The following is a 26,356-nucleotide window of genomic DNA, read 5'->3' on the forward strand; positions in this document are numbered from 1 at the left end:
CTCTGCTCAGCAGGGAGCCTGCTTCCTCATCTCTCTCTGCCTGCCTCTCTGCCTACTTGTGATCTCTGTCTGTCAAATAAATAAATAAAATCTTAAAAAAAAAAAAAAAGAGTCGCATGCTTTTCTGACTGAGCTAGCCAGGCAGTCCTGAATTTTAAATTAAATTTAAGTAATTTAAGTTTCAATAGTCACATGTACTGAATGGCTATCATATTGGAAGGCACAGATCTATAGGTGGTTGACTCCTAAATCTACGTCTCCAACCTACTCTGCTTCCTTGAACTCTAGACTTGTGCAGCTAACTGCCTACTTGTAATGTCCATTTACATGGCAACTCTACTTGAATATCTAGTAGGCACTCAAAATTTACATGTAAAAAACTGATCTCCTGGGGAGTTCTCTTCAATATTGCTCTTCCAATGGTCTTCCCCATTCTATTTAAATGGTAACTTCAGCCTTCTAAAATAAACATTTAGGCCACAAACCTTGGCATAATTCTTGACTCCTGTTTCTCTCATACCCCATACCCAATCTGTGAGAAAATTTGTCAGCCAGATCTCCCTTCAAAACACATTCAGATTTTGACCACTTCTTATGACCTCCACTGTTACCACATTGGTCCAAACCACTCTTATCTTTCACCTGGATTATGGCAACAACCTACTAATTCATCTCCCTGCTTCTGTCCTGTCCTCCCCATTCCTTCAACAGTGCATTTTTATCAGAGCAGCCAGGGTAATACTTATAGGTTGGATTCTGTCACTACTATACACAAAACTCTTCGATGGCTTCCCATCTCAAGGGTAAAAGCCAAAATTCTTTAATGACATTAATCTAGTCCTATACTACTCTCTAACCTCGTCTCTTACCCCTTTGCCACTCATTTACTCTGTCTAGGCACACTGTTCTCCTTGCTGTTTCTCAAACTAGGCTTGGGCACTTAACATCCCTCCTACCTGGAATGCTCTTGTCACAGATATTCACATAGCTTTATCCCTCCCCCTTCTCAGGTTTTTGCTCCAGCACCAACTTCTCAATGAGGCCTACCCTGATTACCCTATATAAAATAGGATAATCCCTATACCCCTCTACCCTACAGCACTATCTCCATCGGACATCTTATATTTTCTTATCTATTTGCTCACTGTTTTGTGTTCTCCCACCACAAATAGAAGCTCCAATACATAGTGACTTTGTCTTTTCTGCTTACTGCTGATTCTTTAGTGTCTTGAAAGAGCTTAATAAAAGTTGTCAAATGAACAAAATTACTATGTGTCAGTATGCCTGATACTAGAAGTTTGCAAATAATAAATTGTAGTTTGGTAGAATCAGACAGGTAAATAAAATATTATCATGTACTGTACCTAGCACAAAAAACAAAGATGAAGTACAGTTATGATTTTTAAAAAAGAGAAAATATATCTGCCTATACATGTCAGTCAGCAAAGGCTTTGTTGAAGAAAGATGTGAGCTGAGTTTTGAAGATGAAAATAAGTCCATGAGGTAGATGCTACTGAAACAACAACATTACCCAGATAAAACAGTAAATGAAATGATCTAAAAAGCATGAAACGACACCATGTAAAAAGGAACTGTAGGTAGTTCTATATGAATGAAACACAGAGTACATGGGGTCAGTGGAAAAATATAAAATGGGTGGTATAGGCAGGCAGAAGACATATCATGGGGAACGGACCTGAAACAAAGTCCAGAGAGACTGGTATTCATCCCACAAGAGACAGTGAGCAAAGCCAGGATCCCTAACAGAATCACACCGATATGGTTTAGGGTACAAGCAAACCTCCAAAACAAAAATTTTCTGAGGGGTAGGCATAACTTTTATCACATTCCTCCAAAGGTTCATGATTCAAAAATAAGTTATAAACCTCTATAATAAAAGGTACTAGTCAGACAGTTATATACAATCATATTTGTAGGTTAGCAAAATTACTCTCAAGCGCAAATGGGTAGGGAGGTGCTAGAACACTTAGGTGGGTATATTATGTTTTGGGGCAGATGGATAGACCAACCAGAAACTCAGAAAACAGGCTTTGGTTAGAGATGTGGATTTTAGAGTGGTAGTAGAAGTCTACGGAAGGCAGAACAGGCAATAGATATGAATGAGGTTGTACAGAGTATACAAAAGAAGAAAAAGACAAAAAACAAAACCCTGGGGATACCCAATATCTGAGAGCAGGAGAAAAGAGGAATCAGAGAAGGACCGGAAGCAACAGCCAGGTAGGTGAGAGGATAATCTAGAGAATGAATGGTCATGAAGTTAAGAGAAGAAAGAGCTTTAGGAAAGACAAAATGGTCAATATTCTCAAATCTCAAATGCCAGAGGCAGACTGAGAAGAAACCACTGGAATGAGTACTGAATAAGGTCATCAATGTGCTTAGAAAAAATAGTTTCAGTAGTATGGACGGGGCAGAAGCAAGGCTGCACAGTGAATAAGTGAATTCAGCAAACCGAGACTACTCTTTCTAGAAGGTTAGATATAAAGGAAAAAAGGAGACAGGATACAATCTAGAAGGGATTACAGTGATATTGATGGAAGAAATGTTTATATGTTTAGGAGATAGAGCCAGTATACACAGCTGGAAAATAAAGAAGTGAGGGGATGTAACAGAGTAAGGTCCCTGAAGAATCAAGAGAGGGTGGGATCTAGAACAAAGATGAGAGGATTCATTATGCAAGATGTGGGACATCTTTTCCCCTGAAAAAGGAATCATTCTGGGCAAAAAGCAGAAAGAACAAATGTCTGAGAACCTTAATTTTCTATGTGAAAAATAAACCTGATAATTTGCTTAGGGAACTAGGGAGAAGGCCACAGTAGCCTGTAAAAGATATAAAAGGTTTAGAGTAGCTGTGGTAAGAAATAAAAGAAAGATAGATAAACTAATATGGAAGATCAGCTAAGACTAGAATTCATCACCCTATGGTAGAATCACAGGGGCACAATTGGGAAATGTTTTTGAGTAACTCAAGTGAAGTGACCAGAAGGCCTATGGTAAAATTATTTGACAGAATGAAACCATGATGTCAATTTTTACTTCTGATCTAACAGTTCAGGATTATAAAGTTAGACATCTGTTAATATTTGTCCCGTAATTGGTACCATGAAGAAAATTAGCTTACTTGAGAGCTGGGCATCAATAATCATGGAAGATGAAGTTGATGACTGTTCATTACTTGCACCAATTTGAACCAGGGATGCATTTTTAATATTATTTTCCTCTATCTTCCAGTTATTCTTATGTAGCAAGGCTTCGATATTGATGACTTTACAGCTAATACCACAGCCTGGCACAACCTGGAAATCTACGCAGGTACCCAAGGTCTCAATGTCCAGCTCCTAACAAACAGAAACAGAAGGGTTTCTTCTGCTGTTCTAATAATCCAAGGCTATCAATAGCACGATCAGAGCATACTGCTGGTTAATTCTAAATGTTTAGACACATGTTACATGCCCAGTTATTTCTAAATGTTTAGAACAAAACATCAGAATGGTTTACTTTAATCCCACTTTCTAAAATTCATACCACGTTTAGAGAAAGAAAACACAGAAAGTTTACCAATATTCTCTGCCCTTTCCAGTAGAGAATTACAAGATAAATATTTAATTCTATTGTCAAGTCGGATTTTCTATTCAGTACAGTGCAAAGGGTAAGGGCCTTTAGTTACCAGAGTGCCTCTCTAGTATGATTCTGTGTCCTTAGTTAGTCAAAGAATTTTGGTGGCCATCATTGTTTTCCTGACTCTTTATATCTTCATCCTCTCTGTTGTTTGGTTTGGGTGTAAAGAAGCCAGGTCAGTAATAGTAAATTGGTAAAAAGGAAAGAACACCAATGATAGGAATTACCACATCAAAACTGTAAAATTAGATAATTTACAAAGAACTTACACAAATCAATGAAATAAAGGTAAACAATCCCATTAAAAAAAACAGGCAAAGGATACAAGCAGAAAAGTTACACAATAAGCAATTCAAACAGCCAATGAAAAGATGTTCAACGTGATTTATAATTATGGAAATGTAAAGCAAACCATCAATGAGTAAATATTTTTTATTTATTAAACTGGAAAAAATAAAGTAAGAATGTGGGGAAATAAGCACAAATAACGTTTGGTGAAAGTATAAACTGGTACAACCCTTTATGTGGATATTGGTAATATTTGCTATGTGGGCATTGGTAAAATTCATCAAAATTTAACTGCTTATATCCTTTGATCTAGCAATTGCACTAATAGGCATTTAACATAAAGGTAAACTTGCAAAAGCTGACAAGAACATTAACTGTACACTGTAAGAAACAAAAAAAAATCATACAGAACATAATATAGCCATTAACATAATGCAGCAGCTCTATATGTCCTAATATGGGGAAAATCACTCAATTAAAAAAAAAACAAGGTATCAAAGATTGGTCACTCTGTGATCTTTCTACATAAAGTCTAAAAAGAAATAAATGCATATATGTTCAGATATGCATTTAAAATGGTTAACAAATGCAAACTTTGGGGACTATACTAAAAATTATTGAATTGTACAATCTATAATGAACTTTGGAGTATGCAAATTATATCTCACTAAAGCTGCTACAGTAGTCCTCCCTCCCCCATCCACGGTTTCACATTTCCTTGGTTTTGGTTACTCGTGGTCAACTCTGGTCTGAAAGTAGCCAATATTCTTTCTGACTTAGCGTCAGAAGGTCAATTGTAGCCTAGTGCCAAGTCACAATGCCTAAATCATTCATCTCATTTCATCTCATCACACAGGCATTTTACCATCTCACATCATCACAAGAAGGGTGAGTACAGAACAGCAAGTAATTTTGAGAGAGAGAGAGAGACCACATTCACATAACTTTTATTACAGTATGTTGTTATAATTATTCTATTTTATTATAAGTTATTGTTAATCTCTTACTGTGACTAATTTATAAATTAAACTTTATCATAGGTATGTACGTATAGAAGAAAACATGTATATATAGGATTCAGTGCTCTTCAGTTTCAAGCGTCCACTCGGGTCTTGGACCATATACCCTGCAGATAAGGGAAGACCATTATATTTTAAAAGACTGTTAACAGATTAACATTTGTTAAACTCTGGAGAGAGGGATTATGAAAGGGGGCAGGGAATGAGGTTTTCTTTTTCATTATGTAACTCTCTGAACTATCTGAATTTTCCTATGATAAATATGAACTACATTTTAATATTTTAGTCAACAGGGGTTATCTGTGTGATAAAATTATAGTTAATTTCTGTTTTCATCTTTATACTCTTCTGTATGAAGAAACCAACACATATTATAAAATAAAATGAGAAAATACAAGACTCTTTAGCCTCCTACCAATTATATATGTAAATCATAGTCAAACACCAGTTTGGATTTGTAATTCCTGTAGAAGACAACTCCATTAATAAACAAAGGAAAAACAATACCTGCTTGCAGTATTTGGTTATGGCTGTTCCAAGAGGATGTTCACTGTTACTTTCAGCAGTTCCCACGATGGCCAGGATCTTACTGCGTGATATTTTGTTACTTTCCACTAAAACCTTTACTTGATTTACTACTGGGGTTCCATGGGTAATCGTTCCAGTCTTATCAAACACCACTACCTTCACCTGTAAGAAAATTAAAATACACTGCACCTATATGACTTCGTAATCCTTAATACTACCTTTCTAAAAATAAGAAAAAGGTTTACTTCAACAGATGAATATTTTGTTTCTTGATAAATTAAACTGTCTTTGAGTGAACAAAAGTAAAGGAGAATAAGGGAAAAAATACTCTAGTGACATCTAATAGCCCTCCCTTGCAAATGTTCAACCATACTGTAAATATATGTTAAACAATTAGAACTAATTGTTAATAGTTGACTGTTAGTAAGTACTTAAGAGATGACTCAGTGCCTCAGGGAAAGAGAAAGGCTTTCAATACTAATGAATTCCAGAACTGTAGTGGAAATCTAGGTAGTAGGCATATTATTATAAGAGAAGGGTAAGTAATTAAGTTGAAGTGAGCACCAGAAAAGACCTGCTGGTTTGCTTGGACTTTATTGGGTCTAAATGAGAAGCATGGTCTGAGAAGAGACAGCTCTGTGAACTCATAAGGGAAATTGAGCCCAGACAGGAAACAGGAAGAACCTGGAATTAGAGAACACAGTCACCCCACAGTAAACTTGGAATACAAACCTTGAAAAATGAATAGCTTGAGGAACCAAGATGAAAAGAGATATAGCAACTAAATACAAAGCATAATTTTGAACAAGAGAAAAAATAGCTATAAAGAGTATTATGGAAACAACTGAGGAAACTAGAATATAGACTAAATGTTAGGTAAGAGTATTACAGCAATGTCAGTTACTTGATTTTGATCTCTGTACTATGATTATGAAAAAGAATGTCCTTGTTGTTAGGAAAGGAGCCCAACATCTGCAGTAAAGGATATACATGAGTTCTTTATGCTGTTCTTTCAATTCTTAAGTTTTAAATTTATCAAAGTAAATAAAAAATTACTATAAACACTAACAGCTTGTATTCACTAGTTAAATGAGGTTCCAAATCCATTTTAAGCTATGTTCTGTGTTTACTACATACATCTGTATATAGTTTATATCCTCAATAATAAGAATATATCAGAAGGAACATGGTTTTAGGTGACGTCAAATAGCCTTGATTGAAATTGTTTTGGAAATCCTAATATGAGAGAGATGAGGGATGATTATATTTTTGGAGTCATAGCTGCAAACTGTCAGCTAGTGGCAAAGGCAAAGGAACTGCAATGTTACTATAAGCACTGTCTCACAATGAAGAACACAAACATGGAGTCACATTTTTCCTGGGCAAATACCCCTTCTGTCTTCCTGACCCGACAACATTTCTAATCTAAGCTGGAATAAGACTCCAAGTTTTCCACATCAGGGTCTGCTCTAAGAAAGTAGGTCCGGAGTATTTTAGAGATCTTAGGTAACTTAAGACCAATCCAGAACAGAACCAAAAGAACACCTTTCCTACCTCAACCCTCAGGATAGTCCCAGAAGAAGCTCAGTTTATGGACCATGTAGAAATATTTTGGATTCTGTCTCTCAATACAGGTGCTATTGCCAGGTTAGATGGGACAATTCTTTGTTCCAGGGACTATCTTACCTTATGAGCCATCTCCAGTGGCTCGCCACCTTTGATTAGTATGCCATTTTGAGCTCCTACTCCTGTACCCACCATCACGGCAGTTGGAGTGGCTAGTCCCAGTGAACAGGGGCATGCAATGCACAGAACTGTGATAGAGGCTTGGAAAGCAAAGCGTATTATCGTTTCTGTTCGGGAGATACTTCTGTTATATCCCTTTAGAAGAAAGGCATGAATTTTGGTTATTGATCTACGGCTGTATAAAACAAAAGGAACAAAGCTTAACTCTATTTAAATAAAACCAACTTTTTCAAGTCACACTGAATCCTATTTAGCTGCCAACATACACATTTTGGTTACTAGGAAGAAAACTTTTTTTCTTCTTGTATCAATATAAGAAATTGTAACATTACTGCTAAATAAACCATAGTCCTAAAATCAGGAATTCAATTTTGCAGATTCCAGAGTTACAAACTATGTTAATTGATCTAAAGAACATGAAAGTCAGCTTTTTACCTCTACATTGGAGAATAAGTATTTTTCCTAAGGACTTTCAAAAAATAGCTGCACACATGGGACCTAATTGTCAGCAAATCTGATCCTGAAGAAAATGAATTTTGAATCTCTGTATACCAAGACCATAAATCTGCTTTTCACGCTATATTTTAAAGACAAGGGAAAAATCACACAGCATATAAAGGAAGCTTAATCTTATTTCAGGAAAATTCTTTTGAACATAACAGTTGAACTGAGTCTATAAGGTAGTGCACAGCTCTTAGTGACACTGAATATTTGCTTGTGTGAGTAAATACAATTGACAGTATTAGGGGAAATCTCCTAAGCACCCCCTGAACTCATGAGAAAAATCCCTAAGGGATACACATTCCAAAATACTTCTCAGCAATCTTCTGGTTCAATGTGTAATTAACCAAGGTGAATCATTTTTCTAAAATTTTATATTATACTAATGACCATATATAATGAAATAGATACATAGTTTTTATTATTCTACCTGTTCTGTTGTTTTTTTTTTTACACTCAGAACTTTTTATCTCAAAAACAAAGACCCACAGTTACATTATAACAGAAAAATACACTTAGAAGTATTCACAATCTGGTCACTGAGAAATGGCAAGATGTCCACACTGCAGTATTTGCAACCTGCTGTTTTTAGGGACCAGAAGCACAGATACAATTAGAAGTCACCTGTTCCAACAAAGTCCCTCCCCAATTTCCCCAATTTCATAGCTCTGTCAGTATTTATTTCAAGGCTCAACAACCAGAGAGAACAGTGATAGCTGGTAACTAAAATACTGTTATAGGCAAGGGTTTGGCTAAAGGGCTTTAAGTGTGTGAGCACAAAGGACAGAAAGGGAGATCGAGCAACATGTGAAAAGGGGAAAAAGGCGGTAAATGTCATGGGGCCCAATTTCCATTCATAAAAAATACCAGGAAACTAGATGATTTATGGAGGTGTCTGTGACCTGTGGCAAGTGTAAATCCCTCCATCTCATCTAACTCTCACAAATGTTCCAGAGTTAAGAGTCTTCAATTTGTTTTGTTGTTGTTGTTTCTTTTTTTTTTCCATTTTATTTTATTTCTTTTCAGTGTTCCAAAATTCATTGTTTATGCACCACATCCAGTGCTCTGTTTCTATCCCCTTAAAAGAAAGTCTCCCTTTCCCCCACAATTCCCCATCTATGCCCCCAAGAAGCCACATGTCCTGATTTCACATTCTTCTTAACTATTTCCATTGTCTGGGTATAGAATGAGAAAGAGTCCTCCACCCTCAATCTCAGGGTTTAAGGAGTTCTCCCCCAAATCTCCAACAAGGAAAAGAAGCAAGAGACGGAACACTAATGTTTGGGAAAAAGTCATAGACACAAATTCTGCAAAGCAAAGGCAGTGGTATTTATACACACTGAGATGTTTAACAGATTCTATCCAAAAGGAGGCTGTAGGAACATAGAGGAAACAAGCTACAAATAAACTACTTCCAACTAGAGCAAAGTGACAGTACATATACATTCATACTCTCTGCAGGGGGCTACACTGCACCTTTACTCACATTATCTCAAATGTATGACTCCTAAGGGCACTTGACCTAATACAGTGGAAACATGGTAACAAGGGTAACCTGACATAGTAACAGATGAACAATAATATGATAATGCCAAAGCAACAACATACATCAACAAGATAATAATCATTCAGGAAAAGTCCTCTCCCAGAGCTGAGGTTACCAATTCAAAGTTAGCTATGAACATTCTCTGAAATCTTTAAAAGCTATGGCTTACAACAAAATAAAAATCCACGTCAATAAGAGAGAGGATAAGAATCATACCATCATTTCAATAGATGCAGAAAAAACATTTGACAAAATGCAACGTCCATTCATGATTAAAAAAAAAAAACACTCAACAAAGTAGGTTTAGAGAGAATACACCTCAACATAATGAAAGCCATTTATGAAAAACCCCAGCTAACATCATTCTTAATAGAGAAAAATGGAGTGCTCTTCCATAAGGTCAGGAACAGGACAAGAATGTCCACCGGAACCATTTTTATTCAACATACTACTAGAAGGCCTAGCCACAGCAATCAGAAAACAAAAAGAAATAAAAGGCATCCAAATTAATAAGGAAGAAGTAAAACTTTCACTATCTGCATTTGACAGGATACTATATATAGAAAACCTTTTGAGAGACCTCACCAAAATCTGCTAGAATGATAAACAAATTCAGTAAAGTATAATCAGTCTACAGAAATCTGTTGCATTTCTATATACCAATAATGAAGCAGCAGAAAGAGAAATTAAGAAAATAATCCCACTTATAATTTCACTAAAACAATAAAATACCTAGGAATAAACCTAACCAAAGAGATAAAAGATCTGTACTCTGAAAACTTAAAACACCAATGAAAGAAATTGAAGATAACACAAAGAAAGGGAAAAATGGTCCATACTCATGATTAGAAGAACAAATATTATTAAAATGTCTATACTACCCAGGACACCTGTATGGCTTGGCTGGGTGGCTGACTCTTGATGTCAGCTCAGGTTGTGATCTCAGGGTCCTGGGATCAAGCCCCATGTTGGGCTCTGTACTCAGCAAGGAGTCGGCTTGAGGATTCTCTCCCTCTTCCTCTGCCCCTCCCCTTGCTTGTGCTCGCTCTCTCCCTCTAAAATAAATAAATTTTTTTTAAAAAGTCTATACTACTCAAAGCAATCTACAAATTTAATGTACTACCTATCAAAATACCAACAACATTTTTCACAGAACTAGAACAAACAATCCTAAAATTTATATGGAACCACCAAAGACCCCGAATAGTCAAAGTGACATTGAAAAAGCAAAGCAAAGTTGCAGGCATCACAATTACAGGCTTTAAGTTACATTACAAAGCTGAAGGGATGAAAACAGTATAGTAGTGGCTCAAAAATAGATACATAGACCAATAGAACAGAACAGAAAACCCAGAAATAAACCCACAATTATATGGTCAATCAATCTTGAACAAAGCAGGAAAGAATATCCAGTGGGAAAAAAGACAGTCTCTTCAACAAATGGTGTTGGGAAAACTGGACAGCAATATGCTAAATGAGGAAACTGGACCACTTTCTTACACCATACAAAAATAAATCCAAAATGGATGAAAGATCTAAATGTGAGACAGAAAACCATCAAAATCCTAGAGGACAACACAAGCAGCAACCTCTTTGACCTCAACTACAGTAACTTCTTACTAGACATGTCTCCAGAGATAAGGGCAAAAATGAACTATTGGGACTTCACCAAGATAAAAAGCTTCTGCACAGTGAAGGAAACAATCAACAAAACTAAAAGGCAACCTATGGAATGGTAGAAGATATCTACAAACTACATATCTGGTAAAGGGTTTGTTTCCAAAATCTATAAAGAGCTTACCAAACTCAACAACCTCCCCCCAACAAAAACCCAAAAAATCCAGTCAAGAAATGGGCATAAAACATGAATAGACATTTCCCCAAAGAAGACATCCAGATGGCCAACACATGATAAGATGCTCAACAGCACTCATCATCAAGGAAATGCAAACCAAAACCACAATGAGATATCACCTCATACCTGACCAAATGGCTAAAATCAACAACATAAGAAATACCAGGTGTTGGTGAGTATGTGGAGAAAAACAATCCCTCTTACATTGTTGGTAGGAACTGGTACAGCCACTCTGGAAAGCAGTATGGAGGTTCCTCAAAAAAGTAAAAACAGAACTACCCTATAATCCAGCAGTCACACTACTGGGTATTTACCCAAAGAATACAAAACCACTAATTCAAATGGATACATGCACCCCTGTGTTTATGGCAACATTATTTATAACAGCCAAGGTATGGGAACAGCTCAACTGTCCATCAATTGATGAATGATTAAGAAGATGTGGCATATATTTATAATGGAATATTATTCAGTCACCAAAAAGAATAAATTCTTGCCATTTACAACCACATGGATGGAGCTAGACAGTATAATGCTAAGCAAAATAAGTCAGAGAAAGAAAAATACCATATTATTTTACTCATATGTAGAATTTAAGTTACAAAACAAATGAACAAAGTGGGGGGAAAGCTAGAGAGAGAGAGAGAGGCAAGCCAATAAACAGGTTCTTAAGTATAGAAAATAGTTACCAGAGGGTAGGTAGATGGAGGGATGAGTTAAACAGGTGGTGGAGATTAAGGAGTGGACTTGTGATGAGCACTGGGTGATGTATGGAATTACTGAACCATTATATTGTATACCTGAAACTAATATAACACTGTATATTAACTAGCTGGAATTAAAATTAAAACTTTCAAAAAAATAAAAATCAGCAACTAAAATCCAAAAAACAAAACTGGGTTGCCCATTTGGAGGGCTCCCCCACCAGATGGGTAGTTAGGAGTAGTTTAAAAAAAAAAGAGTCGGGGCGCCTGGGTAGTTCAGTGGGTTAAGCCTCTGCCTGTGCCCCAGGTCATGATGTCAGGGTCCTGGGATGGAGCCCCGCATCGGGCTCCCTGCTCGGCGGGGAGCCTGCTTACCTCTCTCTCTCTGCCTGCTTCTCTGCCTACTTGTAATCCCTGTCTGTCAAATAAATAAAATCTTTAAAAAAAAAAAAAAGAGTCCACTACATGGGGAAGAACTTTTTTGGTCCAGTGAGGGGAGAAAGGATTTCTAGAATTAAACTTCCCTTCTCTGGACTCCATCCAAAATTAGAATTCATCAACCACCATTAACTACAATGCCTATTTTCGTAATCATCCTAGACTTCAAGTAATACTACATATAATCTTCAACAAAGAAAAAAGTTCCAAATGAAACCAGTAGCTTCTTAGTATAGGCACATGACTTTTCTAAGAAGTTAAACTTGAGAGTTTCCACATGAAGGACAGAAATTGTTAAGAGGCAACATGCAAATCTCACACATCACCTCATGCACACTTCAATGACATACTACATTTCTCTCTAAATGTAGAGACTCTTGTCTCTACAAAATGTATATGACTCTTATTGTACCTTGACTTTTCCAGTATCAAATCTTCCACCCTATAATCTCTCTTTAAGCACCTCCCTCTAACCTCAATTTCCTTATGTTCTCATTATTTGGTGAAACTGCTATACACTTAAAGAACTAAATATTTGTGTTAATAAAACCAGAAGATAAATAAAACTCGAGTTAATTTTCTCTGCAGAGCTGTACAGAAGTGAGGAAGGTGCTCTTATTTAACCCCTCTTTGCCCTCCACACTCATGTAGATCTACTTCCTGTTAAGTCTGGGGTAGAGGAAACTGTATCTTACTCTTACACTCCTGTATGTCCTTGTGAGGCAATACTCAACTCACAACCCAATGGAAAAAAAGCTGGCAAAGTTGTCATATGCCAAGTAGCCAATTCCTTTTGAAACAAAGGAAGTTTTCCTTAGTCTCTCCTAAACAGAAGAGAATGTCCAAGTAATAAAATGTTTAAGAAGCCATTGAAGATACAACTAACTCCAGCATTGGGTTCCTCTGAGTGCTCATGAAGTATGTGGGAAGAGAAAGGAATCAAGTAGCAGCATTCAGAAACAGTCCTGGGTTACCACCTGACGAAGTCTCTCTCTCTCTCTCTCTGTCATTCAGGGAGAGTTTGCTTTTTCATGTTGGTAAGGATGCACAGCTTAGACCTTGGTGGTAGGAAGGATACTGTTTATCTCCAGAGTGGGCCCTTTGACAGTTCTACTGGCCTCTTCCACCTGCCCTTCAAAGACTCGTGTAATTTCTGCAGAAGTTCTGCTGTGGGTTTCAGGGACTAAAGACCAAGAAGATAATAAGGAAGCCAGTGAAGACAATACAAACACAGGCAGACTCCTAAATAGAATGCAGCTGAGGGGTAAGAGCTGCCCAGCCAACAAGCTGGAAGTCCAGCTGGAACATAGCCCTCTGCCATTGCAGCTGGGTGGGGTCCCCAGCCAAAGAGTTTGGCCACAAAAAAACAGTTTCAAAAAAGGGCACGAAGGGGCGCCTGGGTGGCTCAGTGGGTTAAAGCCTCTGCCTTCAGCTCGGGTCATGATCCCAGGGTCCTGGGATTGAGCCCCGCATCGGGCTCTCTGCTCTGCAGGGAGCCTGCTTCCTCCTCTCTCTCTCTGCCTGCCTCTCTGCCTACTTGTGATCTCTGTCTGTCAGAGATTTATTTTATTTATTTAAATAAATAAAATCTTTAAAAAAAAAAAAAAGGGGCATGAAGACCAAGACAGCTGCAATACAGACAAAGCCCATTCAGTTATACTCATCCTTTAATAGCAATGAAATGGTCATAAGGATGGAAAAAAAAGCCATCCTTCCAAGACCAATCAGATGTAGAGTCTTCCTCCCTGCCCTCTCCATCAAAAGCAGAGAAACTACCATGAAGACAGTATTAGTCACACTCACACCAACAGCTCCCCAACAGCTGCATCTTTGAAGATTCCTATTCAGTAAGAGAACACAGCACTGATTCCAGAGAGCTGCTGGAAGAGCTGGAGCATGATGGAAATGACGATACGCTGTCAGTAGCTGGGCATGCTGAAGAGCTCTAGCACAATGACTTGCTTTTCTTGGGCCATCCTAGCACTCTCATCTTTCATCTCCCTGATGTTCTGTCTGGGTCAGATTCTGGGTGCCCTGCAATCACTAGAAGATCTTCTTGGCACTCTCTTCTTCCTTTCTGTTAATGACCAAAAATCTAGGACTTTCAGGGCAAAATAGAAGGGCCATACTTTGTAGGACAGCTAGAATGATGGTGAAGCCCAAGAGCAGGGGCCAAAGCTCTTCAGTCTCCAACATGACTTTCAGAACAAAAATGCGAGCCATCAGAATCCTGACAACAATGCCTAGCTGGTTGGGAATGCCAAAGCCCCCTCACCTGACACTATAGGGCATGTAGGAGATATTTCTCCAATGCACATGGGCACAAAACCTGTGTAGTATCTGCAGGGGAGGTAGGGTAGGGATAGGGTGGTTGGATTATAAACAGTGGGGAGGATATGTGCTATGGTGAGTGCTGTGAAATGTGTAAGCCTGATGATTCACAGACCCTGGGGCAAATAATACATTATATGTTAATAAAAATAATTTTAAAAAACAAGAATTTTTTTTTTTTAAAGTTTATATCTCTAATAAGAGGCACAATCCAGGTCTACTTTACCACTTTATGACACCATACTTTAGAGACTATCATAGAACTACAGAGGAAGTGGCACTAATATTTTTGTATATTTATAAAGCACTTAATAAATTACAAAGTATTTCCAATATATTATCTTATTTAACTTTCACAACAACTGCAAGTTATGCAGGATGGGCATTATTAGAATCTCACTTTATCAATAAGAAAACTGAAGCTCAGAGAGACATTAAGTTGACCTAAGATCACCCTGATGGTATATGGCAGAGCTGAGATCCCAAGGTTTTCCTCAATATTATCTGTAGTCCTTTAAGAAAGCAGTCATATTGGGAATGAGACTAGGTATAAGATATAAAAGTTCAGTACTCACTTTGGGACAATCATAATGAAAATAATTTTAAAAATAATGAAAATAATGAAAAAATCTTCCAGAGGGAAAATTTTAAATTTATGAAATGCATATATTATTATCACCTTCCCATTCCAGGTCCATAAAGATACTAGTAATTACTAAAGCTATTTTCCAAATAATAGTTTATGGGAAATATTCACAAACTGTTTTATGTAAAGAGTTGTTACAAGTCACTTACAGGAAAGTAGGTTTCCACAATTTCGAAATTCAGAAATCCAATTACAATCCAAACCAAGAGAGTAGCAATGGAAACAATAACAATAAAAGGAACAAAGTAGCCACTGAGTTTGTCTGCAAACTGTTGGATAGGAGCCTAGAACAACAATAATAACAATAATACATGTATCAGTCTCCTTTTTTTGATAATGAATACAGGGTATATTTGGTATTACACACAAATATTTTAATAATTTCCACATTAATGTAACTGGAGTTAAAAGAAAATATAAACACTAGATCAGGATTTATTCTTAGCAGTCTTTTTAAAAAAAATACTTTGTTTTTCCCAGGAAATCAAGTTACCTTTGATGTTTGCGCCTCTTCCACAAGTTTGACAATTTGAGAAAGTGTTGTATCAGCTCCAACATGGGTTGCACGGATAAGCAGCGACCCATTCTGGTTAATGGAACCAGCGATTACTGTGCTGCCAGATTTCTTAGCCACAGGCATTGCCTCCCCTGTAGAAGGAGTGAAGTCAGATTTAGGGAGCATAAATACATACTATCTTAAAACATGCTATTATGTATTAATTGTCAAAATATGTAGAAAGGAGATTTTTACTTCATGAAACAGAATCTGGATAAATCCCTAGGTTAAACTTGCCCTCTCTTTTCTCTTATGTCAGTTCTGGGCCAATCCCAAGAACACATACCTTAAACTAGAAAAATCTGTCAAGTCAGCTCTTATATATAGACACTTTTAAAGTTGAACCGTAGTCTTGGATCACTGGTCCTCAATATGTTCCCAAGGAGCATTTAGAAATGTTCTAGGGAGTTCTCTAGAACTCCCTAGGGAGTTCTTGTTTATAATAACTATTGCTGGAGCATGGGGTTCTGCTACTCTTAATTTAGTGGGCTGGGGTCGGGGGATACTAAATGTATTATAATGCTCAAGCAGTTCCCTCAGAATTATTGTCCCATCTGAACTGGCAATAGCACCCTGTTGAGAAACACAAGAGTCCAAAATTATTTCCTTATAGTCCATAAGCTGCGCCTCTTCTGGGACTATTTTGACGGTTCAGGCATGAAAGGTATTCTTTCGGTTCTGCTCCAGACTGCCCTTAGTTATCTAAGATCTCTAAAACTATTCCAAGGCCTAATTTCTTAGAGCAGGCCCTGATGTGGAAAATTTGGAGTCATATTCCAGCATAAACCAGCCCAGTCTTTAGGTCAGGAAAATAAACAGGTATTTGCTCAGGAAAACCTGCCAAAGTCTCTTGGGTTTTGGTTACACATTCTAGTCATTAACAATACTCAGTGAAAAAAAAAAAAAGCTTTCAGTAGCATAATGAAAAACACAAAGTAAATCTACAGAAATTGATTTAATACCATTTTTTCCAGTTTCTTTTAATTAATTTATTTATTTTCAGCATAACAGTATTCATTATTTTTTCACCACACCCAGTGCTCCATGCAATCCGTGCCCTCTATAATACCCATCACCTGGTACCCCAACCTCCCACCCCCCCCACCACTTCAAACCCCTCAGATTGTTTTTCAGAGTCCATAGTCTCTCATGATTTAATACCATTTTTAAAAGAATTCCTATTCTCTTCACTCATCATTTACTCATTCCATAATTTCTAAAAAAGCTCTCCACTTTTTATTCTTCTTTTTAATTAAGACTTTGGGTGCACTTTACTTTCATGTCATGATTCTCTGAAAGAACATACCTGTGATAAGGGACTCATCTACCATAGAATGGCCTTCAATAACACGACCATCCACTGGAAATTTGCCTCCTGGAACAACTTTAATGATGTCTCCGCGTTGTACGAGTTCCACATCCACTTGTTCTTCACTGGATCGGAGTTAAAATAAAAAGCACTCTGAAAATATGCTTCTCACCCTGATCTTTCCATGCAAGTTTATTGGTTCATGTCAAGCCTGTCGCTCCATAATTGTTACCAATGGCAACTAGAACTAACATTTAAGCTGGGAGCTACAGTATCAGTCTGGTTTACTGCTGGGGAATAGCTCAGTACCTGGCACAAAGGATATATTTATTGAATAGTGACTGAATGAATAAATGAAAGCTTTAGAAAATAATATAAGGGGTTTTATTTAACTAAAAAATTTATAGGAAGCCTGGGTGGCTCAGTCAGTTAAGTGTCTGCCTTTGGCTCAGGTCATGATCCCGGGGTCCTGGAATTGAGTCCCACATTGGGGCTCTCTGCTCGGTGGGGAGCCGCCTTCTCCCTCTGCCTGCCACTCCCCCTGCTTCTGCTCATTCTCTCTCCCTGACAAATAAATAAATAAAATCTTAACAATTTATTTGTTGTGTAAATTTGCCTACATAATTTTATGACTATATAAATAAAAAATACAAAAAATACAAAAGAATGAAAATTTTTAAAAAAGAATGAAATCTTATCAAGTCTTTAGCTCTAACTTCCAGTTTACAGGTAACAGGAGCTATAGAACAAGTTAGATGATGCCACAAAGAAGCAAAGAGTTAAATTCAGACTGTGTGATATTCTACCGGACAATTGATGGATGGTTCTCTAACAAGTCACCAGTAAGTGGTGAGGCATGGTGGGGAGGGAGGGCAAACAGAAGGGAAGAGCTGCTCTAGATTAAAAGAAACATGTCAGTCAAATGCTTTGACACATAGACCTTGTTTGATTTCCATTCCAAACAAAGAAACAAAACTTTTGGAGACGGGGTGCCTGGATGGCTCAGATGGTTAAGCAACTAACTCTTGGTTTTTGCTCAGGTCATGATCTCAGGGTGAGATCAAAGCCCTGGAACAGGCTCTAGGCTCTGTGCTCACCATAAGATCAGCTTGAGATTCTTCTCCCCCTCCTCCGCCCCGCCCCCCAGCTGCTCTTCCCCATTTGCTCCTCCCCCAACTCATGCTCCTCCCCCAACTCTCTCGCTCTCTCTCACACACACACACACACTCTCTCTCTCCACCCTCTCTCTACAATAAATAAATAACTTTCTAGGGACAACAGGAAAAATGAGAATACAGACTACATACATATTAGATGATATTAAGGTACTGTTAATTTTGTTAAGTGCAAAATGGTATTATAGTTACATAGGAATATGTCCTATTTTTAGAGATACTACAGGAACATTTAGCAATAAACCAATATGACTAGAATTTAAATACTACTGTAACAATATAAAGACAGAATGCATAGATAAGTTGGGCAAAATGTGAATAATTGTTAAATCTGGGAGACAGATGACGTGAGTTCATTATACTCTTCTCTCTACTTCTGGGTATATTTGATATTTTTTGTAACAAGTTAAAAAGATAAGGGGAAAGAATGAAAATAAATACCTTAAGAGAATATTATCAGAGTCAAGAGTTACAATAGTTGCTTCCGTAGCTTGTAGTGAAATTAGCTTGGCAAGAGCCTCTGATGTTTTGCCCTACAAATTAAAACAAACATGTTAACAATGCTAAGGAAGTAAAAAGCTCAGGTTCTACCTAAAATAAAGATATAAAACTTAACATTTTCCAAAAAGATAGCTTTAGGAATACTAATTAGTTCAAATTAGAAAATGTTACACTTCAAAAATGTGAAGTCTACAAAATATAAAATGTATTATTAGGTATAGTTTATAAATAAGTGATGTAAATTAAAAGGAAAAACATCAGGAACCCAGGCGCATAAGTCCTTTGCTTATGGACATTATTAGGCAATTCATTTAAGAAGTAAAATACCTGGGTGCCTGGGTGGCTCAGTGGGTTAAAGCCTCTGCCTTTGGCTCAGGTCATGGTCCCAGGGTCCTGGGATCGAGCCCCACACTGGGCTCTCTGCTCAGTGGGGTACCTGCTTCCTCCTTTCTCTCTCTCTGCCTGCCTCTCTGCCTACTTGTGATCTCTATCTGTCTAATAATAAAAAATCTTTTAAAAAAAATAAGTAAAATACCTGATGTGGAGAAAAATGTTTATTCCTGCTATTAATGGAAGAAATAAAAACAAAAGCACCTCTATGATACCATTTAATGCCTACCAACTTAGCAAGAATTTATACAGGAGTTAATGCTGGTGAAGATGTAGTAAAACTACTTCACTAACATATTCTTACTGCCAAAAAAATGTTATTTGTTGCATGAGCCATGAAAAGATTTATGCCCTTTACTCACATACTTTGTAATTTATCCTAAGATATTAATTCAACAGAAATTACTATTAAACACGAGTATGTTTAATGCAGGATTATCTAAAATTTAAAACTGAAAGCAGTCTAATTGAGAACAAAACTGAAATGGTTTAGTGGGTTATAGCACAATGATTTGACAAAATGTTATTTAGAAAATACCAAATAATTATATCTGGACTGGAAAAATGGGGGGAAAACTTTCTAGTGTTAAGGATAAACTAGTATGTATACAATGTTTGCCACGCTGTAAAAATATAAAGGTATGTAGAACAGGATTGGAAAGTAATTTCCATTATAGTGTGGGACTATAAGTGAATATTTTTTCCACCATTATTTTAAATCCTGTGGTCACCTCAATTTTTCCATTAAAAATATGATGTAAGTAAGTACTTAGCAAATGTTTCTCTCTTGAAATAAGAATGCATATAGTATACTATCTACAGTTTTAATTCCATAAATTTTATAAAACTTCTACAGGAATATTTAACTTAAAATTTATAACGAAATAGAAGCACTTCTTTCGTTAACTATATAAATCCATGTATATTTCCAACAACTACTGGTCTAAAAAATATGATCCCTTATCCATCCAAGATTTTAACAAATGTCACCCTTTCTTACTGTACCTTTGCTATATGTTCCAGCCACCGGCCCAGGGCAATAAATACAAATAGCATAGGAGGCGTATCAAAGAAAGTTATAGGGTTTACTTTGGCTCTTTCATACATTGCAACCAGAAGAATAACCAGAGAGTAGGCAAATGCGATTGTGGTCGCCAGCACAATCAGTACATCCATATTTGCAGTTTTATGCCTCAGTGCTTTGTAGGCCTGAATGTAGAAGTACCAGCCTCCAAAAAACTGTAATAGAGGAACAATAATTATTGCTTTTTTATAAAATGCAGAAATTCACATATATAGCTCAGGAACAAAGATACAGTCTCATTATTAATTTTCTTTGGCTTTTATCTAAACCAGAAACACTAAGGAAGTATTTTAAGCTGAAATAACAATGTCTGTATTTTAGCAGGTCTGTGTGTGTTGAGGCAAACTGCAGCAGAAGTCCTTGGCAGCTGTCCTCTAAGATCCAAGGATATTCTGTAGTATAAAGAAAGTCAGATGATTCTCCAATTTTTCTTTTAGATGTTAGCAAAAACAAGAACTAAGAAAACAATTACATTTTTTTTTACTTTTTTATATATATTCATAAAACTCAGCTCCCCTCCCTAAAATTCAACCTAAGGGGAATATTACAAGCTACTGGAACTGCTGACTGGCTGTTTTCATTGGTAAACTACTGAAAAGCTTATTTCTCATTAGTATGAAGAAACATACTAAGATGTTCTTAAAATCATCATTGCCTTTTACAAGGATCAGAGAACGGAATAGATTTATGGGATGGAATTGTTCCATAGTAAAAGTTTATTTGAAAAGAAGAGTTGAGGGGCACCTGGGTGGCTAAGTGGGTTAAGCCTCTGCCTTCAGCTCAGGTCATGATCTCAGGGTCCTGGAATGGAGCCCTGCATCAGGCTCTCTGCTCAGCAGGGAGCCTGCTTCCCCCTCCCCCTCTGCCTGCCTCTCTGCCTACTTGTGATATCTCTCTCTGTCAAATAAATAAATAAAATCTTTAAAAAAGAAAAAGAGTTGAAAGCATACAGAAATTAATGGACATCAGTACCAAGGAGAAATAATTAGAATAATAACATAATATTATAGGGGCGCCTGGGTGGCTCAGTGGGTTAAAACCTCTGCCTTCGGCTCGGGCCATGATCCCAGGGTCCTAGGATCAAGCCCCGCATCGGGCTTTCTGCTCAGCAGGGAGCCTGCTTTCTCTTCTCTCTCTCTGCCTGCCTCTCTGCCCACTTGTGATTTCAGTCTGTCAAATAAATAAATTAAAATTAAAAAAATAATAATATTATAATTATCCTTTATAATTATAATATAATAATTATAATTATATATAATAATATTAATTATATATTAATATATTTTATATTATATATTATAATAGTAATTATATTATAATTATATTAAGTATATTTATATATTATTTATATATATTTATTTTTATATATTATATATAATAATTATGATATTATAATTATCATTTTATTTTATATAATAAATATTAATTAAAATATTTATAAATATACTTAATATAACAGTAGGATAATTGATTTGAATATATTTAATATAGAATATAAATACAAATATAAATATTTTTAATTATAACTTTAAACAAAGTTATATACAGCAGCAGATATGAATGCTAAATTCATATCTAAATATAAATTGAACTTTTTCTCTCTGCTTTGTTGTTAAACAATATCTTTAGAAGTTAAGTAGAATTTATTATCTACTTTAACCGCTTAGTTTAAGATTATTTTTATAAAGCATCTAGCATAAAATGATCAAACTTCTGGCTAATAATCTGTTTTGCAATTGAAAATAGCCTTGCCTTTCACATTTTGCTATTTTTCGTTATTAACATATACACTTGCTGACATTTCACTTGCCTGTACAGGTACACACAATAGAAAGGATAGCAAATTCATAATGGACAGTCCTGGCAAGATCTGGCGTTCCAGGAACATAGAAGAATGAATTTTGATCATTTCTTCTTGGCTCATGTTCTTATTATGGTGAAGAGTTGCAAGATGGTGATCCATAGCCATCATATATATCATCAGCCCCATTACAGGAATACAGAAAAAGAGGCTCACAAGGAAGGAGCGTCTCCACCTTACGTAAAAAAGAAACATCATTTTGGTAAGTAGCTGGTGGTTAAAGATTCTATGCACTATAGGGAAATACAAATTGTGACCACTCCACCCAATATAAGGATGATATTATAAAAACTGACATGTCAACAGGATGTTAAATTTGTAATAAAGGGGGCACCTGGGTGGCTCAGTCAGTTAAACGCCCAATTCTTGATTTTGGCTCAGGTCATGATCTCAGGGTCATGAGATCGAGCCCTGCATCAGGCTCTGTGCTTAAGATTCTCTCTCCCTCTTCCTCTGCCTCTTCCTCATTCTCTCTCTCTCTTAGAAGAAATTTGTAACAAAGAGTCAAAATCTGTTTTTCATTGACACACCAAAAGCACTTACTGTCTTATTTCTCGTTTATGGTCCAGGTGGCTTGCTGATCGATCCTTCTTGACCAAAGAAGCTTCAAAACCTAAGCTCTAAGGAAATTCATTAGAAAACAATTATTTCACTGAATATAAAACTACTACATAGAGAAATTCTAAGACATGGTATGGTCATTAAGAACAATTCAACTCAATTACTGAGAGCAAGTCACTCTGATAATTGCAAAGGTAAAGATATACTCCATTCCCTTAATTACTTTTGTTTATAATCTTTCAACAAAGAAATGAATAGATCCTTTACTCTAGTTAATGTCTAGCCTACTGTTCTCAAACTAGTAATTTAACTCAAGTGTAGCTATCCTCACTAAGATTCTTTTAAAATATTGTATTTATTTATTTGACAGACAGAGATCACAAGTAGGCAGAGAGGCAGGCAGAGAGAGAGGGGAAAGCAGGCTTCCCGCTGAGCTGAGAGCCCGATGCGGGGCTCAATCCCAGGATCCTGAGATCATGACCTGAGCTGAAGGCAGAGGCTTAAACCAATGAGCCACCCAGGCACCCCAGATTCTTAATATATCAAAAAGTAAGCTAAAGGGATGCCTGGGTGGCTCAGTTGGTTAAGCAGCTGCCTTCGGCTCAGGTCATGATCCCAGCGTCCCGGGATTGAGTCCCACATCAGGCTCCTTGCTCAGCAGGGAGCCTGCTTCTCCCTCTGCCTCTGCCTGCCATTCTGTCTGCCTGTGCTCGCTCTCTCCCCCCACTCTCTGATAAATAAACAAAATCTTTAAAAAAAAAAATAGAAAAAAAGTAAGCTAAAGCATCTAATAAGTAATTTTAGAAAAAAAAAAGAAAAGAAAAAAGCAGAATCTGTTGGTTGGTCAGGCTGATGGTGTTGAAGACTTAATGAAGACAGAATTCAATAATAAAATCATAAATCTTACATTTAGACAAGCATCATCCACTAGTATGGACATACATTAAATTTTAGCTTTGACATCTATCTATCTATCCCCTGAACAAGTTTAGAAAACTGAATAATAGGCCAAAAAAGCACCATACTAAATATGTTATTGAAGTCTTTGCAGATGCAGTCTCTACTCTTCTTCTGTCAGAAAAAGAACATTAACACAAATTTTCCCCAATAAAAGAAAGTACTAAAGAAAACTACACATACATAAGACTCATATGCACATAGACAGTAACATACTCTCCATTTTCAGCTACTAGGGAAAATGCTGACATCTTTTATTTGTTGGTAGTGTAGCACAGCACAGTGAAAAAAGCAAGCATGCATTTTACAGTCAGAAAGAATAAGCTCGGGGTGCCTGGGTGGCTCAGTCAGTTAAACATCTGCCTTCAGGTCAGGTCATGATCCTAGAATCCCAGGATTGAGCCCTGTGTCAGACTGCCAGGTAGTCTGCTTCTCCCTCTCCTGCCTCCTGCTTGCTTGCTCTCTCTCTCTCAAACAAATAAATAAAACTTATTTTTTTAAAGAAAGAATAGGCTCAAATCCCAGCTATGACACTTACTAGTTATGTGATTTGGGGTAAGTACCTTAATTTCTCTGAACCTGAGTTTCGTCATCTCTAAAATGAAGATAATAGCACTCTTGTGAGATTAAATTAAGAGTTGAAGCTTTGCAATCTTGGTAACTGGCTCATACTAAATACTCAATAATGCTAGCTTCACAAAGATGTTAATGGCATTATTATCTGTATTAATAGGATCTTATCTGAATATTAATATGCTCCAAGCATTATAACACCAAGGGTATACCATATTAAAACTTGTAAAGCATTGTCACATGTACTACCACTTGATTTACTGAAGAACACGAGATAAGTCTGTGACAAATAAAAGGGTTTGGTCTTTTAAATTTCATACTTAAAAATACATCATTTGTCAGCAGAATCAGATCTATAAATACAGAAAACAATCTGATGATTGCCAGAGGGGAGGTAGATGGGAGATGGGTAAAACGGGTGAAGGGGAGTGGGAAATACAGGATGCTGGTTATGGAATGACTAATTCATGGGAAAACAAGGTACAGCATGGTAAATATAGACAATGGTACTGTAATAGCACTGTACGGTGAAAGATGGGAGCTACACTTATGGTGAGCATAGCATAACTACTGAGTTGTTGAATCACTATGTTATATTCCTGAAACTAATATAACATCGTTGTGTGAACCATACACAAATTTTTTAAAATTACAGTTTGCTTTGATCTAGGTACAATAAAGCATCTAGCATAATGCTTGCTTTTTTAATAATTGTACTTTACTGACATTTTCTAAATATTTTTAAAGGATTTGTGATTCTACCTTCAATCAACTCCTGATTAATAGTGCCAATATGCCTTTGCCTAACTCTTCCTGACAAAGACTAAGAAAAAAAAAGTTTGTAAACATATTCATATTAAATTTGGGACATGTTAATTGAAAATAATCAAAGGAACCATATTTTTTCATTGTCTTTGATACAAACTAGAAGTGATTCAACAGAGTGCTGACTGAATAGGTTAAGAACACAGAAATCCAAAATCTTACCACTTACTTCAACTCTATGGATAATATCCCGGGGACCAATAATTTCCGGGTCATATTTAATATGTGCTTTGTTGGTTGCCAGGGCCACAGAGCAATAGAAGATCCCTCTGTGTTTTGTGAGGGTAGACTCTATTTTATGTACACAGGAGGCACATGTCATTCCTCTCACCTGTTAAAGACAAAGGTTTTGTTATTCAGAAATCTATTTTTCCTCCATTAAACATGAATTATAACATGGGATGAACACAAAAGGTCTTATTTGCACTATTAATATCCTTCAGATGTGTTCACTAGAATGCTGTTTTTGTATAAAATTACATTGAACAAAGATATGGTCCAGCTGCAACAGGTTAAATAGAAGAGGATCTCATTAAGTCAGTCTCTCTCTTCCTGTCACTACACTATCACTACTCAGTGATAAAGGATCAATCATTTCTTCTACTCAATGTCTTGTTTCTCCCTAGATTTCTTAGTCTTCAGTATTACTTTTATCAAAGGTTAATGGATGACAAAAGTATTATACCTTTGTCTAAAATGTATTTTGCCTTATGTCTTGGGTGAGCTTAGTATTAAACTCTAAAATGGAGGGGTGCCTGGGTGGTTCAGTGGGTTAAAGCCTCTGCATTTGGCTTAGGTCGTGATCCCAGGGTCCTGATATCAAGCCCCGCTTTGGGTTTTCTGCTCAGCAGGGAGCCTGCTTCCCTTCCTCTCTCTCTGCCTGCTTCTCTGCCTACTTCTGATCTCTGTCTCTCAAATAAATAAATAAATAAAAATATTTTTAAAATTCTAAAATGGAATAGCAGCACTTCTGGAATGACTGTGTGTACAGCTCAGCAAATCCCTCCCCCCAAAAGCAATGATAAATTGAACAAAAGTTCAAAAAACAGCCCTTTAAAGACTCTGGGAAGTGATTAAAGGATATATAACAAATTACAGTTTTTTATTCAAGAATATCTACTGAAAGAATATAAGTAATGGTGTACTAAAGGCCTTTGAAAATTATCTCCTCCATAAAAACAATGAAAAAACTGGCAAAAACTGACAAAACTAACTTTTTTTGAAATTTGGAAATTAAATAAAAGATTCTGGCAATCCAGGAAGCATGTATTCAAGAAAATCAGATGGTGGCTCAGTTAAGTGACTGACTCGATTTTGGCTGACTGT

General features: G+C 36.6%; 1 protein-coding gene and 1 pseudogene across 3 annotated transcripts in view; both read right to left on the minus strand.

Annotated features, from left to right (window-relative positions):
• Positions 1–26,356, minus strand: part of ATP7A (ATPase copper transporting alpha) — a 186,121-nt gene that overhangs the window by 23,548 nt on the left and 136,217 nt on the right. For all 3 annotated transcript variants that reach the window (XM_045066214.1, XM_004777105.3, XM_004777103.3), the window contains 11 exons: positions 25,200–25,361; positions 22,658–22,734; positions 22,064–22,289; positions 20,175–20,408; positions 18,720–18,811; positions 17,101–17,228; positions 15,732–15,886; positions 15,388–15,522; positions 7,158–7,352; positions 5,451–5,633; positions 3,140–3,356 (listed from right to left, as the gene is read on the minus strand). In XM_045066214.1, the coding sequence (XP_044922149.1) occupies positions 3,140–3,356; positions 5,451–5,633; positions 7,158–7,352; positions 15,388–15,522; positions 15,732–15,886; positions 17,101–17,228; positions 18,720–18,811; positions 20,175–20,408; positions 22,064–22,289; positions 22,658–22,734; positions 25,200–25,361 (1,804 nt within the window). The remainder of the gene's footprint in view (positions 1–3,139; positions 3,357–5,450; positions 5,634–7,157; positions 7,353–15,387; positions 15,523–15,731; positions 15,887–17,100; positions 17,229–18,719; positions 18,812–20,174; positions 20,409–22,063; positions 22,290–22,657; positions 22,735–25,199; positions 25,362–26,356) is intronic.
• LOC106004142 lies at positions 13,828–15,290 on the minus strand (annotated as a pseudogene).

This window comes from Mustela putorius, unplaced genomic scaffold, assembly GCF_011764305.1.
Source record: "Mustela putorius furo isolate JIRA1106 unplaced genomic scaffold, ASM1176430v1.1 tig00003862_pilon_pilon_pilon, whole genome shotgun sequence".
NCBI classification, from domain to species: Eukaryota; Metazoa; Chordata; class Mammalia; order Carnivora; family Mustelidae; genus Mustela; species Mustela putorius.